This window comes from Macaca mulatta, chromosome 3 (assembly GCF_049350105.2).
Source record: "Macaca mulatta isolate MMU2019108-1 chromosome 3, T2T-MMU8v2.0, whole genome shotgun sequence".
Classification (NCBI taxonomy): Eukaryota; Metazoa; Chordata; class Mammalia; order Primates; family Cercopithecidae; genus Macaca; species Macaca mulatta.
Window position 1 is genome coordinate 57,946,331 of NC_133408.1, and position 17,683 is coordinate 57,964,013.

Genomic DNA, 17,683 nt, shown 5'->3' on the forward strand with positions numbered 1-17,683 from the left:
ATCCTAGAACAGAAAAAGGACATTAGGTAAAACCTAAGGAAATCTAAATAAACTGTGGACTTCAGTTAACAATCATAAATCAACATTGGCTCACTAATTGTAACACACCAATGTAAGATGCTAATAGGGCGAATCTAGGGTATATGGGAACTCTCTATAATACAGTCTCAATTTTTCTGTAAATCAAAAAACTTCTGTAAAACATAAAGTCTATTGAAAATAATAGTAATAACTGGCCGGGTGCAGTGCTTATGCTTGTGATCCCAGCAATTTGAGAGGCCAAGGCAGGTGGATCACTTGAGGTCAGGTGTTCAAGACCAGACTAGCTAACATGGTGAAACCCAGTCTCTACTAAAAATACAAAATTAGCCGGGCATGGTGGCGCGCGCTTGTAATCCCAGCTACTCAGGCAGCTGAGGCAGGAGAATCACTTGAACCTGGGAGATGGAGGTTGCAGCGAGCTGAGATCGTGCCACTGCACTCCAACCTGCGTGACAGAGCGAGACTCTATCTCAAAAAATAATTTTAAAAAAAATTTTACAAAAAGAATGAAGCTTTGAAACACTGCTATGTGGATTCCGCAAGCCATATATATCACTTATCACTTGGCTTCCACTGGCTGTGACCTACTATACTAGGATATTGCCAATATGTGGAGGGAATTTCAATGTTTCTGCACTAACATTATCAAAGCTTGTTGGATTCTCATGGTCTAATTAATTTCTAGACTGATAGGACCAAGGTTACATTTAAGCTGGCTAGGCTGAAAGCCCAGAAACAGCTGAGTGCACCACTTTGTCCCAGCCACCCCCTCCAAAGCACAGAGGCCCACCCTCCCCTGTAGGCAACTGTGGTCATCTCCTTGTCCCTCTAGCTCAACCCTGAAACTAAAATGTGTAGGCTCATTTACCTGAATATGAGTGGGATCTGTCTTTCCACTGCTCAAAGCCAAGGTCATTGAGCTTTCTGCACCTATTATGTTGGTGCAAAAGTAATTGCGGTCTTTGCCACTGAAAGTCATACTTACTATCGTAGCCACTAAGTAGCCTGCCTCTTATCAAATGCAGAAGCCCCGCTATCTAGACTCTGAACATCATATCTACATAATACAACTCATAAGGCTACTAAAATAAATCATCCATTTTCAAAAATATTTCACTACAATTAAGCAATGATTTGCACGTGGCATAGAATATGACAATGACAATATCACTGCACTGCAAACGATCACGAAGTATTACAGGTATGAATAGGGTAATAGAGATCATAAGACACTCTCCAGAGGCTATATCATGTTGTAAAAATCTTACATATTTAATGCAGGATCTTTAAAGGTCATGTAAATGTAAATATCCAACTGATGTCTGGGATCCCTCTAGAATGTTGTAGGTTTTTTTAAAAGAATCACTTTACATTTTGGATTATATGGTATCATGAATCAGATGGTATGTTGTTTTATTTTATATTATTTAGAAAAGGTCTGGCTCTGTTGCCCAGGCTGGGGGCACAATCTGTGCTCACTGCAACCTCCAGGAGAATCCTGAGGCAGGAGAATCACTTGAACCTGGGAAGCAGAGGTTGCAGTGAGCTGAGATTATGCTATTGCACTCCAGCATGGGAGACAGAACAAGACTCCATCTCAAAAAAAAAAAAAAAAAGCAAACAAAATTTGTGAAGTGGATAAAGAAATGTCACAACTGGGGAATTTTCAATGTTCTGCTTTGTAACAATATTCTTATTTCTGCTAGCCAATTTTACTATAATCAAAAAAGTACAGTACAGTAGATAGGGATGACTTTCACCAAGCATGGATGGCATCAGTTTCCTGCTGCAGAAAAAGGAAGGTATAGTGAATGAGAAAAGGTCGCTGGATTTAACAATTAGCAGGTCACTGATGACATATAAAATAGCAAACTCAGCCCAGTAAATATTTACTGAATAAATGAAGGAGTGAATGAATGATAAGGAAGAAGGTCGGTAGTTACCAAAACTAGCAAAGAAGACGGAACAAAGTTTCTGATTCCAGAAGGGAAGACAATGAGAAAGGAAAGCAGCTAAAGGAAAGGGGTCTATTGATCTGCTAAGCACACCGAGAATCTGGTATGTACCAGGTACTCCAGAAAGTACTGGGAATGACAGTCCTGGTGTTCTAGTAACTCACAGCTTTCTAGAGGAGGCATCCTTGTTATATGTGCATATCGATCTGACAGAAGTAGTCTCAAAGGAAGAGAAGTTTGTTTTACAATTTTTAAAGAGCAGAACTACACATCACAAGGTGAACTGGAGTGGGTAGGGAAAGGAGGGCATTTCTGGCCAAAGAAATACCTTGAGCAAATGCACAGAAGAAAGAAGGAATATGGCAGTACCATTTAAAAGCCCAGGGAGGGGGCATGAAATGAAATGAAAAAGGACCTGATTGTGAAGGCCATTACAAATCCAATAAAATGATTAGATGTTTCTCTTGCATGTTATGTGAGATGTCACATGTTCCAAAATGTAGAGAAACAATAAGCTTGGAATGAACAGCATAAACAAGGAGGATGTTGAATAGCTGATATCTGCTCTTGGTTATGTATGGATTGTATGATGATTTTAGTGGATTCTTCTAGTCTTTAGGGTTTGTTTTGCTCCTTTTCTGCTTCTTTCCTTTGTCTTTTAGTTGCATCTCTGCTTCATTTTATTTATTTATTTATTTATTTATTTATTTATTTATTTATTCATTTATTCATTTTTTGAGACAGAGTCTCACTCTGTCGCCCAGTGGCACAATCTTGGCTCACTGCAACCTCCACCTCCCAGGTTCAAGCAATTTTTCTGCCTCAGCCTCCTGAGTAGTTGGGATTACAGGTGCCAATCACCACATCCAGCTAAGTTTTGTATTTTTAGTGAAGCCAGGGTTTCATCATGTTGGCCAGGCTGATCTCGAACTCCTGACCTTAGGTGATCTGCCTGCCTCGGCCTCCCAAAGTGCTGGGATTATAGGCGTGAGCCACCGTGCCCGGCTACATCTCTGCTTTTAAACACTAGTATCCGTAGAGTAAATTGCTAGCCTACTTATTAAATGGGATCTGATGAGATCTGATTAGGATTAGGAAAAGATGTTTTCACATAAGTGTCAGGAAATTCTTTCCAGTAACACTGCAACAGCAGCCATACAACCTGAACTGGACGACACTTTTCAATCAAATAAAGAAAAGGAGTTCACCTGGAAATAACCTACCAATATCAAAGAGTCCCATCTGGACTGGCATTACTGTTCACTAGCGAGATGCGAACCCCAACTCTACAGTGGTATAATGTCTGGTTCTGGACAAGATGGGGTAGACGTACCTCTCCCTATTCTGCCTGCTAAGTGCAGCTAAAAATAAAGAATATTATATATATGGCAAGCAAAAAGATTCTCAAAGGTAGAGATAAGAAGGCACACTGGCTAGGGGCCTTGGGATCTGAGGAACAACATAGTGGTGAGTTTTTTGAGTTTTATTTTTGGCTCGGATATCCTGGACTGGGCTGCAAGCCAGAAACACCAATGGCTGTGGACAATTATTGGATTAAAAAAAAAACAAAGAGTCCCAAGTAAAGGCTGCTTTCTTAGGACAGCAGGAACAGGGCAGCCTAGTAAGACAGAAGGCTTTTAGACAATAACTACCCTAGGCCATGAGAAAAACTGGCCTCATTCCCATCCAGTCAGCAAATGCTGAGTGGGGAACTCAGACTCCCACCTTCACCTGGCTGTAACGAGGTACCCCTCTCGACTCCTGCTACCAGGGAGGTATCAGAGAAGGTGAGTGGGGAATCCTGTCCTCCTCCTCTAATGTCATACAGACTATACAGGAAGCCTGGACTTTCACTCTACCTAGCAGTAACAAGGCACCTCTCCCCCACACACTCGAGTGGTGTCAGAAGCAGCTTAGTGGAGAACCAGGACTTCTACCACCACCCAGCAGCAATAAGGGCCCCCCACCTCCATCCTATAATGTCAGTGGAGTCTAAGGGGGGAACAGTCACAAGATGGCTCTCCCTTCCTCATCAGAAGGGTATCACAGGAGGCTGACAGGAGCCAGAACTTCTGCCCTCACTTGGAAGTAACAAGGCACCCTTCCTACAGTACGTCAATAGAAGCTGAGAGGGCAACTGGACTTTTACCTCTCCCTGGAAGTAAGGAGGTAACACCCTCTCAGCCATCCCCATAGTGCAGTGTCAAAGGAGGCCGGCTAAGGCAGAAGATTTATTAATAAATAAGATCCAGAGTCTCCTAACATAACACCCAAAATGTCTGGGAAACAACTGAAAATCACTTATCATACCAAGAAACAGGAAAATCTCAATTTGAATGAGAAAAGACAATCAAAACATGCCAACATGGTATGTGTTGGAATTATCTCATTAAGATTTTAAAGTAGCCATCATAAATGTGCTTCAATGAGCAATTAAAAACAGACACAAGAAACAGAAAGTTGGCTGGATGTGGTGGCTCATGCCTGTAATCCCAGGGAGGTCGAGGTGGGTGGATCACTGGAAGCCAGGAGTTCAAGACCAGCCTGGCCAACATGGTGAAACCCCATCTCTAACAAAAATTTAAAAATTAGCTGGGCATGGTGGTATGGCTCCATGTAATCCCAGCTATTCAGGAGGCTGAGGCAGGAAAATCACTTGAACTTGGGAGGCAGAGGTTGCAGTGAGCCGAAATTGTGCCATTGGATTCCAGCCTGGATGACAGAGTGAGATTCTGTTTCTCAAAAAAACAAAAAAGAAGAAGAAATAAAACAAAAGAGAAGAGAAGAGAAGAGAGACGAGAGACGGAAGGAAGGAAGGAGAAATAGTTAAATAGAAATAGGAAAATAATCAAATGGAAATTTTAGAACTGAAAAATATAATAACTAAAATAATAAATGGTTCAACAGAATAGAAGAGTAAAAAGACAGAATGAATCAATCTAAAGTTAGAACAAGAGTCTAAAAAAACAGAGAGACTAAAAGAGAAACAAAGCCTCAGATACCTGTGGGACCATAACAAAAAAAATCTAACATTTGTATCATTAGAGATGTAAAGAGAGAAGAGAAATCAGATGAGGCTGAAAAAAGTATCTAGAGAACAACTAGAAACTTCCCCAATTTGTAAAGGGCATATACCTGCAGATTCAAGAAGCTGAGCATGCCTCCAAAACAAAAGAAACCCAGGCCAAGGCAACCTGTAATCAAACTTCTGAAAACTAAAGACCTGAATATTTTTAAAAATCTTGAAAGCAGGGAGAGAGAAACATCTTACCTAAAGGAGAAAAACAACTAAATGACAAAGGATTTTTCATCAGATACCAGAGAAGCCAGAAGGAAAGAAAAGAACTGTCAATCCAGAATACTTTACCTACCAAAAATATCCTTCAGGAACGGAGAGGAAACCAAGACAGTGGCAGATGAAGGAAAACTAAGAGGACTGGTTGCTATCACACTGGCTCTAAGAGAATTGCTAAAGGAAGTTCTTCAAACAGATGGGGAAGATTCCAAAGGAAACTTGGACCATCTGGAAGAAAGAAAGAACAACAGAAGGAGTAAGAATATGAGTAAATACAATAAACTCTTCTTCTCTTGAGTTTTCTAAGTTATCTTTGATAGTTGAAGCAAAAATTGTAATAGGATGCCATGTGATTTTCACTGTAGGTGCAGGAAACATCTAAGACATTGTAAGTAAGGGAGGGAAAAGAGATTTAAGAGAGGTAAAGTTTCCACATTTCACTCAAACTGCTAACATGTTGACACTAGTAGACTGTGATATATTATATATGCATAATGTAATATGTAAATCAACCACTAAAAAGTCTATACGAGGAGACGCACTCAACAACAGTGCAGAGAAATAAAAATGGAATTCTAAAATAGATTGGCAGAGTAGACTAAAAAAGTATGACAACTGTATGTTGCCTATAAGAAACTCACTTCGAATATAATGATACAGGCAGGTTGAAAGGCAAAGGACAGAAGAACATATGCCATGCAAACATTGATCAAAAGAAAGCTGAAATGGCTCTATTATTGTCAGATAGAGTAAACTTCTGTTTATATATCCTTCTTCCAATGAGAAAATTACAGAGATGGAGAGGAGATTAGTGGTCGCCAGAGGCTAGGGATAGTTGGTATTGGACTACAAAGGAAGTGTGAGAAAGATCTTTGTGGTGATAGAACAGTTTTCTATCTGGGTCGTGGTGATGGCTACATAAATCTACACATAAAACAGCATAGAACTAAACACACACATGTGAGTGCATTTAAAATTGATGAAATCTGAATAAGGTCAATGGGTTGTATTAATGTCTATTTCCTGATTTTGATAACATACTATGATCATGTAAGATGTTATCACTGGGGAAAAACTACGTGAAGGGTACCTGAGACCTTTCCGTACCATTTTGCAGCTTCCTATGAATCTATAATTGTTTTAAAGTAAAGACTTGGTATTCAGTTTTCTTTTGTGGCTGTCTTGGTACAACAATAGGAGAGTAGTCCTTCATTCAACATGACTGCAGCAGCTTGCACTCTCTTTCAGAAGTCCCGGGATTATTAGTAGAAATTGAGGCCGGGCACAGTGGCTCATGTCTGTAATCCCAGCACTTTGGGAGGCCGAGGTAGGAGGGTGCTTGAGCCCAGGAGTTTGACAGCAGCCTGGCCAACACAGTGGGAACCCATCTCAATAAAAAAATTTAAAAATTATCTGGGCATGGTGGCTCACGCCTATAGTCCCAGCTACTCCTCGAGAGGCTGAAGCAGGAGGACTGCTTGAGCCTGGGAGGTTGAGGTTGCAATGAGCCATGTTCACGCCACTGCACTCCAGCCTGGGTGACAGAGTGAGATGAGACCCCGTCTCCAAAATAAAAAAATAAATTGAGCAATCTTCTGAGAAAGCAGAGAATGATAAACAGGTGTTTGATGATTTGGACCTCTCTGGTTTCAGATCACCTGACTCAGCTCAGGAGCTTAAAGAAAGGGCCAATGGACCAGGCCTGAGAAGTGACTATTTCCTAAGAAGTGGTACCATATTTTCATCTTTCGCTAGACACTAGTATAAGAATAGAGAGGCCATGGCTGAAAAATGACAAGATCTGCATACTCTGATACCAGAAAAAGGAAAAGAAGCGCCAGAAAACACATAATTGGAAGGAATCTAAATGAGCCTTCTTTTACTTTTTGGATGGGTTTCTGTATTATTTCCTCATGGCCATGGTTCCCAAGCAGTGGGAGCACAGTACTCACTGGGACACTGCAAGGCATTCCATCAACTACCAGCTTGAGAGAGTTCCTAGTTTCAACATTAGGCTGTGTCACATTTCTTTCGACGATGTCATAACAAAGAGAACTGCTAGGTATTTCTTTTGACCTACAGGTCTTGTGAAAAAGCTATTGAGGCACTAGAGCACTATGAATGTGCAAGTTGGAAACCTCCACGTTAGGGTATCCGTGGTGTTTAAGTAATTAATTTCAAAGCATTTTGGATGGTCACCTGGACCATCTGTCTCACTCTGGGCATTCTAAGGACAACTTCTCATAATCTGGACTCCATAATGTGGTATCTATATCTTTGCTGGAATTTCTTCCTGACATCGCAGAGTCAATCCATTCACTCTCTACCTACATGAAAAATAAATATGCAAGTAACATCATCTCCGTGGAAGACACCTTCACAATCACCTGTTTCCCAGGTTAGAGGCCAGGGAGTCATGCCTGAACCTGCACACTCATTAATGGTCCTCATTTAATACTTTGCCAGGTCTACCACTCACTATTCTCACTCATCACAGCCTTTGCCTCAGACCCCCATTTCACCCTCAGATTGCTGGACCTGAGGGTTATAACAGGTTTGTTGTTGTTGTTGTTTTAGATATGGAGGAGGGTCTCACTATGTTGTCCAGGCTGAGCTAGAACTCCTGGACTCAAGTGAGTCTCCTGCCTCAGCCTCCTGAGTAGCTGAGACTACAGGCACATGACACCACAGCTGGCTATCACAACAGTGTTTTAACTGGTTTCTCTGTCTTACAGCTTTTCAATCCATCCCCTGTAATGCTGCCAATTTTTTCTGAAACACAAATCTTGATTGTGGCACTTCCCTACCTAAAGCTCTCCAGTGCCTCCCCATGCCCTTTAGGGAAAATGACATTTAGGATGCCATTCAATGCTATCTGTGATCTTAACCCTACCTAATAATCTCCTTCCCCTGCAACCCTTCTCTTGACCTTCAGCCATCCCAAACTACTTGTGGTTCTCAATGTGCCATGTCTCCGTGCATCTCCTTGGACTTCTGCTTGTACTGCTTCTGCTCAAATGTTTTTCCTACCTCAGCCATCATTTAAGATCCAGGTAAATGGCTCCTCCTCTGTGAAGCCTCTCCTGATGGGACCAAGTAGTTCTCAGAATGCACTCATTGAGCTCCATTCCATTCTTCCATCATAGCTCTGATTACATTCTCAGCACTTTTTTTTTTAAGATATTTGTCTTTTTCTGTTAGACCATTCTTGAAGGCAGGAACTGATATGGTTTGACTGTGTCCCCACCCAAATCTCACCTTGAATGGTAGTTCCCGTAATCCCCACGTGTTGTGGGAAGGACCTGGTGTGAGATAACTGAATCATGTGGTGGTTTCCCCCATACTGTTCTTGTGGTAGTCAGTAAGTCTCATGAGATCTGATGGTTTTATAAGGAGTTTCCTCTTTCGCTTGGTGCTCTTTTCTCTCTTGTCTGCCAACATCTAAGAGATGTGCCTTCCACCATGATTGTGAGGCCTCCCCAGCCATGTGGAACTGTGAGTCCATTAAACCTCTTTTCCTTTATAAATTACCCAGTCTCAGGTATGTCTTTATCAGCAGCGTGAAAACGGACAAATATAGGGACCACTGTTTACTCATCTTTGTAATCTTAGAGTACCCAGTCCTCTGTATTCTCAGAACACCCATGTGCCTGACACACATGGGTATTCAACAAACATTATAGAGAATAATGAGGGTCTATCTCAGATTCTTTCCTCTGTCCTGGTGCACACTTGGTGCCATGTCTGGTTGTGCACTGATCACACTGATTTTCAGTCGTTTTCCCCACTAAACCGCGAGCTCCTTGTGGGTAGGGGAAGACCCATAAAAGCAGCAGTAACAACTATTTATTAACTGCCTATTTCACTTCAGGTTCCCTTCTAAGTTCTTTCTTTCTACTTTTTCCTTCCTTCTTTCCTTCCATCCTCCCTCCCGCTCTTCTCTTCTTCTCTTTCTCTCTCTCTCTCTTTCTTTCTTGATGGAGTCTCACTCTGTCGCCCAGGCTGGAATCCTTCTAGGTACTTTAAATATGTTATTTTTAATCTTGATAATGGCCTTGAAAGCAATACTATTAGTATCAATTTTGAATAAGGATATGAGGGATTTAATTAGAGAGAACGGAGAGACAGAGAAAGAGGAACAGGGAGTATAGAAGAGTGGTTTAAAATCAGTACAGTTCCAGTAACCCACTGGAACAAAAAATAGAATTCCTGAGTCCATACTGATAAATAAATAAATGGGAAGCAAGGGAGGGCTTTTGTTTATAGTAGAATGCTGAAGGTAAATGTGGAAGGAGTGGTACAGTTACAAAAATCAATATTTTACAATCAATAAAACATTTTATCAGGCAGGAACCATCAATAAGTGCTAAATCTATGGGGAAATTTTGGTAAGAAGTGAGATACTGCATTGTCTTATGGTACCTTTTCATAGATAGCTGCAAAGGAGAGAAACAGAAGAACTGGGTAAAAGTTGTTGGCTGAACAAAATCATCACCACTAATGAGGGAGACATGGACACCAGGTACCAAGTGTGACACTCTGAAAAGGACACACCACCAACGCAGTATTCCATCTGAGGATGTACAACTTCAATCTAGCCACAAGGAAAAATCAGGCAAATATAAAACAAAAAACATTTCCTTTTTTTTTTGAGATAGTCTCGCTCTGTTGCCCAGACTCAACTGCAATGGCATAATCACGGCACACTGCAGCCTTGACCTCCTGGGCTCAGATGATCCTTCCACCTTAGCCCCCTAAGTAGCTGGGACTACAGGTTCGTGCCATCACGCCTAGGAAATTTTTCTGTTTTTCAATAGTGATGGGGTCTCACTATATTGCCCAGAGTGGTCTTGAACTCCTGGGGTCAAGGGATCCACCTGCCTCAGCCTCCCAAAGTTCTAGGATTACAGGTGTAAGCCACTGCACCTCACCAAGAAATATTTCTATTAAAAGAAAGGGAAGGGGGGAAACTGTATTCTTTCAAAATAGCAACATCATAAAAGACAAAGGAAGACTGTGGAATTGTTCCAAATTGAAGGTGACTACAGAGACATGAGAAGAAAATGTAGTATCTGCCTAAATTAGGGATTGGGTAACTGTGGCTGGTAGGCCCAATCTGGCCACATTTAGCTCACAAACCTGTTTTAAGGACAGTCTTTGCATTTTTAAGAGATTGTAAAATGAGTAAACAAGCAAAGAATGTCTGACAGAGACTATATGTGCCTTGCAAACCTCAAATATTTACTTTATATAAAAATTAAAATATTTACTTTATATCTTTTTTTTTTTTTTGAGATGGAGTCTCACCCTGTCGCCCAGGCTGGAGTACAGTCGCCCAGGCTCGACTCACTGCAACCTCCACCTCCCGGGTTCAAGCGATTCTCCTGCCTCAGCTTCCTGAGTACCTGAGATTACAGGCCCCTGCCACCACACCCAGCTAATTTTAGTATTTTTATTAGAGATGGGGTTTCGCTATGTTGGCCAGGCTGGTCTCGAACTCCTGACCTCAAGTGATCTGCCCGCCTCAGCCTTCCTCCCAAAGTGCTGGGATTACAGGCATGAGCCACCACACCCGGCTCATATTTTCTTTATAAACAAAGTTTGCTGACTCCTGCAGAGTAGATCTTGAACTGGAGGGGGAAGTGCTATAAAGGACATTACAAGTTGAACTGACAAAATGTGAATATGGATAGTAGATTAAAGTCATGTATCAGTTTACAGTTTTGAAGTTGATAACTGTATTGTGGTTATAAGAGACAATATTCCTAGTCTTAAGAAATTCACACTGAAACATTTAGGGCAAAGGACCATGACCAATGCAACATTTCCTCAAATGGCTCAGAAAAGACAGATGTGTGCATGTGTATGCTGGGGGACTGGGGGCGGGGGGCGGGGGTGCGGAAGGGAGGGAGAGAGAGGGAGAGAGAACAAGAGCACGAGAGAGAGCAAGAGAACAAGCAAATGGCAGAAAAATGGTAACAGGTGATTTTGCAAATCTGTGTCCTTTGTTCTATTTTTATCATCGTACTTTTTTGTAAATTTGAAATAATTTCCAAGTTTAAAACAAAAGAAAAAGAAAGAAGGAAGGAAAGAAGGGAATACAGGCTCTGGAGTCAGATGCCAGGGCTTAAATCCCATTTCTCCTCCTTACTGGCTGTTTCATCTTGGGCAAGTTACTGAACCCCTTGAGGTGTCAATTTCTCATCCATAAGACAGAGGTCAGGCTGGGCGTGGTGGCCCATGCCTGTAATCCCAGCACTTTGGGAGACTGAGACAGGCGTATCACTTGGGGTCAGGAGTTCGAGACCAGCCTGGCTAACATGGTGAAACACCATTTCTACTGAAAATACCAAAATTAGCCAGTGTGGTGGCTCACACATGTAGTCCCAGCTACTCAGGAGGCTAAGGCAGGAGAAGCGCTTGAAGCGGGGAGGCAGAGGTTCCAGTGAGCCAAGGTTGCATCGCTGCACTCCAGCCTGTGCAACAGAGCAAGATTCCATCTTAAAAAAAAAAAAAAACAACAGAGGTCTCGATAGTACCTACCTTACAGGGATGCTGTGAGGATTTAAAAATACACTTGACAGTGTCTGTCACATATTAAGCATTTGCCAAATTAGGTGGTTTTATAAAAATAACAATAACTGAAGCAGCAATAACTGAATCATGCTATGAGCTAGGTGCTGTGTTAAGTGTTTCATAGCAATGGCCTTGGCTAGCAATATGCCCATTTTCCAGATGAAAAGCTAAAAAGAGATAAGGGCCAAGATTAAAGCCCTCTAATCAATCTGACTCCACATGTAATCTCTTCTCATTCATCACACTACAGAAAGAGGAAAGAACTTGCACAAAGTCACCTAGTTAACAAGTGGTGGTGTAAGATTTGTGCCAAGTCTACTTTGCAATTAACCCTGTGGCTTTCCATTCTTCATGTCTGAGCACTGAGTCCCTTGCTGCACAGCCTGGTGTCCAGAACTCAGCAGGCACTCAATAAACACTCAAAGAACTGAATTGGCTTGAATGAGACGGTTGCTATCGATTTCATCTATCCTCATGGGAATAGAGAAGAAATCTTACAGACTGAAGTAAAGTATTAGACTAAAATTAAATTGTCCTGTTTTAAATGTTCCTTTGAATACTGCCAATGGTTTCGAAAGATGCCCTGTAGTATACAAAAGATCAATGGACTAGAGGGAGAGAAGGCTGTGATTCTAGTTTGACACAGCCATTTAAGCCAGTCTCTTCACCGTTCAGACCTCAGTTTCCATATGGTAAAACTGAGAGGGTTAAATCACATATTTCAAACACCTCAGGAGAGATCTGATCCTAGGCTTGACTTCATTTCTAGAAATAATCTTCTAAATACAACATACAGAACGCAATCACAGGTAACAAGGCACGGGAGAAGACAAGGCAACATGAATGAGAACCTGCAGAAATGACAGACAACAGACACACGGCCACAGAAACTTTAGACATTGGAATTATCAGATGCAAACCATAAAACAACTCACTTCCAGTACTCAAGAAGATAAAACCCAAGCTTGAAAACTTCAGCAGGGAAATAGAAATTATACAAAATAGCATTTTTGAAATAAACAAACCAAGCAGAAATTACACAATTAAAAAACATGAAATCTAAAGTTAAGAAATTAATGGTTGAATTTAATAGCATAGGAGACACAGCTGAAGCAAAACTTAGTGAACTGGAATATGAATCAATAGAAACTACCCAAAATGAAACATGGAGAGATGGAGAGACAAAAGCAAAAAAATACAAATGAGAAGGCAAGAGATACAAAAAACTAAATATAGTGACGTCTAACATATGTTTAATTGGAGTCCCAGAGGAGAAAATATAATGAGAAAGAATATATATTTAAAGAAATAAAGACTAAGAAATTTTCCAGAACTTCTCCAGAAAATTAACAAATTATTTCAGTGGCCCACCTCTATCAAGAACTGGATTTTTCCTTTGCTAGGAGTTATTTACTTAAGAAAGATACTAGATTCATGTACTTGTTCTATCTAATAAAAGGACTAAAGGGGGAAAATGGAAATAGTGTTATAAACTAAAATCCCAAACAAAATTCTCCAGATGCCAAGATTCAAGCAATCTAAAATTTGATAGATACCTCAATATTGCTTCTGACAGCTAGAAACTCATATGGGGACTATTTACTATTTTAGCTTTTCCCTGTCATTCCAGGAAAGGACTAGACGTTATCACAAGGATATTTTGCTTTGTTTTGTTAGCATGCACCTTCTAAAAACTGCAAACCAGAAAGTACTTCAAGATGTCGAGAGGAGGGCTAAACAAGAAGCAATTTCACACAGAAAAGGGTTTATGAGCCCAGCAGACAGAATTTAGTGCTTTCTTATTTTTGTTTTAGGAAAGGTAGTAAACAAGCAAATAATACGTATAACAATGTAAGAGGAAAATAAAGAGAGAAGAGAAGGAAAGAACAGCAGGGTCGGGAAACAGAAGAATCCATGTTTGAGTTATTCTTACCTTTTTGTGTGCTATCAGGAGGCAATTAGAGTGTTCGTGTTCACATGCAATTTCATAGTCAGGGATCAGATCCACCAGCTCGCGGACAAACTGTACCACTTCCTCATGCCAGGGCACATGCGCCATGGTAAGACTGCTTGCTGAACTTTCTCCGCAGTAGGTAACACCCTGTGGAAACAGTATAACCATCAGAGATGACTACAGACCTACCTGCATGTCATAGAAGAAGACTTTCAGAGCCAGAAAGCCTTCTTGAGGTCATCCAATGCAATCCAGTCTGCATTTTACAGTGAAGGAAGTGAACATAGAGACGATAAAATCTGCTTAGGAGACCATACAAGTAGCTACTGACAAAGACAGCAGGCCGATGCTCTCGCTACTCGATGACATTGCTGGGGCTTAAGTACCTGTGCTTTCTACAGTTGTCACAATCTATGCTGTCTGGTCACAATAATGTATTTTAATCAACAGCATGTTTTTTGATTCAGATTCATCTGTGCACTATAACTGAGGAATTCTGAAGGGGTTATCACCCCTTAGGATAATAATGGGGACATAGTGGACACTCACAAAAATTCACTGACCAAGTAATTGATACACTGGGAAAATAAGCTGAGCTTCCATTTTCTAGTATAATTGAGATTGAAACTGGCAAACTTTTTCCTTAAAGTGCCAGGTAAGGATCCCTTTAAAATTATTATTATTATTATTATTATTATTATTATTTTGAGACAGAGTCTTGCTCTGTCGCCCAGGCTGGAGTGTAGTGGCGCGATCTCGGTTCACCACAACCTCCACCTCCTGGGTTCAAGAGAGTCTCGTGCCTCAGCCTTCCGAGTAGCTGGGATTACAGGCGCCTGCCACCATGCCTGGCTAATTTTTGTACTTTTAGTAGAGATGGGGTTTTGCCACGTTGACCAGGCTGGTCTTGAATTCCTGGCCTCAAGCAATCTACCTGCCCCAGCCTCCCAAAAGTGCTGGGATCACAGGTGTGAGCCACTACACCTGGCCTAACTGTCTAACTCTTGGACTCTCTAACAGCCCAGGCATACAAGAGCCCAAAATTTCATAACTAAATTCTCTATTTGGTAAATTACATAATGGTAAATGATTACTTTTCTAATAATAAAAGATTTATCTTATTTCTTGAGATAAATCTTAACTCTGTGAGCTCTTCAAATACTCACAAATCAAACTTTTCTCAACAACTTGTTTGAATATCCCAGAAATGATTCTGCTAAGTGGGGAATAACTGGGGGGGACTGGGAGAAAGGCATGTGCACCCCTCATACACATTCTCTCTCACACACACACAGAAACACATACCAATACATATAAAGACAGGACTCACACACACATACCACAGACAATTTGGATAATGCAGAATGACACATTTTATTTTATTTTATTTTATTTTATTTTATTTTATTTTGGATACAAGAGTCTCATTCTTGTTGCCCAGGCTGGAGTGCAGTGGTGTGATCTCAGCTCACTGCAGCCTCCACCTCCTGGGTTGAAGCGATTCTCCTGACTTAGCCTCCCAAGTAGCTGGGAATACAGGCACGTGCCACCATGCCCAGCTAATTTTTGTATTTTTAGTAGAGATGGGGTTTCGCCATGTTGGCCAGGGCTGGTCTTGAACTCCTGACCTCAAGTGATCTGCCCATCTCGGCCTCCCGTGTGCTGGGATTACAGGCGTGAGCCACCGTGCCTGGCCAACACTGAATTTTTAAAAACCAACAAATGACCAGAGTGACCCTGACCCTGATGGCAGAGCTGGGACCTGGATGAAGATTCACATGAGCTTTGCCAAACACTCGACTCAAGACAGCTGTTCAGAAAGATTACTGGTGCACTAAACTGAGATGGCCTTTGTGGAATATAAACCACAGCCACCCCGCATAATTACAATAAACAAGAGAATCTTCTCAGCTTGCCCAGTGATTTAGAAGATTCATTAAACAGAGTTGGAGCTGAAACTGTACCCTAAAGAGTTAAAGAAACCAACGACTAACAGAAATTCTTGTGTTTGCAGGATGGCAGTATAAGAAAATAAACAACTTGCTAAAATGCTGAAACTCCCTCTGCTTGTGAAATTAAAAAAAAAACTGGCTGAAATTGGTTGGAACCAACATGGCCAATGGAGTCTGAGTAGAAAGAGCTTGCTGACGTCACAGCCCAAATTTCCAACACATTTCATACTAACTCTGCCTGAATTTGCATATATAATCCATGAGGAAACATGATGAAATAGACAACTGCGCGTGTCCAAGGACTTTTCAGATCTCCCCTTTCCTTCCACTAATCACTTACTAATCCGAGAATCCATCTCCTGATAAAATCATTGCCTTAAAGCCTGCACAGGAAGACAAATTTGAGCTGGACTTAGTGTCTCTTTATTAGCTGACTTGCAATAAAAAAGTTTTTTTTTCCCCCTCAAAAACCCTATGTCAATTAGTATTGGCTTCCAGAGCATCAGGCAGTGAGCCCCTTTTGCTCAGTAACAGAGCTTAAGGTGAAGAAAAAAAGGCAAATAATGACATGGTTCAAGCAATCATTATGAAAGCATGGCTGAAAAACTGCTAGCCTTACCCAAGTGCATAAAAAACATGAAAATGATTTATTGATAAGCCAAATTAGTCATAAAAGTATACTCTACCTCAATTTAAATACTGCTTATATGTGGATTACACAAACCACCATGTATGCAGTAGCTACTTCAAAGGACTTCCTTTTTAATATTTAAAAAGTTAGTTCACTGAATCACAGAGTTGTTAGATAAGATCTTGTCTTCGTGGGAACAGCTTTTGAAAATATTTTAATATTTTATTACACAGCAAAAATAGCCATGAAACACTGAGGGGAGATTTAGTTTGGGAATGGAATGAGAGAATGCCTGCTGTGGTTCATTATCATGACTCCACCATTCCTTACGACTCTATGATGCTTTATGGTATTTTCACATAACATTTCTCATTTTAGCCAGATAAAACCCTTTGAGGAGGCTAGGCACAGTGGCTCATGCCTGTAATCCCAGTTCTTTGGGAGGCTGAGGCGGGCAGACCACTTGAAGTCAGGAATTCGAGACCAGCCTTATCAACATGGTGAAACCCCGTCTCTATTAAAAATACAAAAATTGGCTGGGCACGGTGGTGCTCACCTGTAATCCCAGCTACTTGGGAGGCTGAGGCAGGACAATCGCTCGAACCTGGGAGGCGGAGATTACAGTGAGCTGAGATCGCGCCTCTGCACTCCAGCCCGGGCAACAGAGCGAGACTCTGTTTCAAAACAAAACAAAACAAAACCCAAACAACGACAACAACAAAATCCTCTGAGGGAAGCAGTCCTGGGTACTTCCTGAGTCAATCACAGAGCCAGAGCCTGCACTGTGACAGAAATGCTCTGGGCAGAAAATGGTCTTGGTGACTTAGAGTGGGGGTCACCTCAGGGACCCCGAGCTCTCACTTAGTTAGGCACCCAATGGCTCTGTCTGGTGTTCTCTCTGCTGTGACTGCCCCACTTCATCCTACCCTCTAGTCTACTGATGGCTTGTCCTGACTTTATTCCTGAGCACAGAATTATCTAAAAAACTTTCTCTTCATATCACAGCTGTCTGCCACCTTCTCACCCACTCTCACCCTCACCCCCAACTCCATTTATCAGAAGCAGCAAGTTTTTCGCCCAAAACTCTGAATAAAGAACAGTCTGAAGAAAACAGATGGGTACAGCGTGGTGATGGAAAAGCCAAGTCACTCACGCCAGAATCTGCAGGCTGAGGAGTGACAAGCAGACCCCAAGAATGTTCATGAAGAACAGGACCATTTATACATCTTGCAGTGAAAAGCATAACCCACACTTTTACAACCTGGTGGCTTTCAGACC

At 41.4% G+C, this 17,683-nt stretch overlaps 1 protein-coding gene across 2 annotated transcripts in view; it reads right to left on the minus strand.

Moving 5' to 3' along the window:
• Positions 1–17,683, minus strand: part of LOC703026 (S-adenosyl-L-methionine-dependent tRNA 4-demethylwyosine synthase TYW1) — a 250,211-nt gene that overhangs the window by 29,608 nt on the left and 202,920 nt on the right. For both annotated transcript variants that reach the window (XM_015133369.3, XM_077996645.1), the window contains exon 15: positions 13,802–13,969. In XM_015133369.3, coding sequence (XP_014988855.1) covers positions 13,802–13,969 — 168 coding nt within the window. The remainder of the gene's footprint in view (positions 1–13,801; positions 13,970–17,683) is intronic.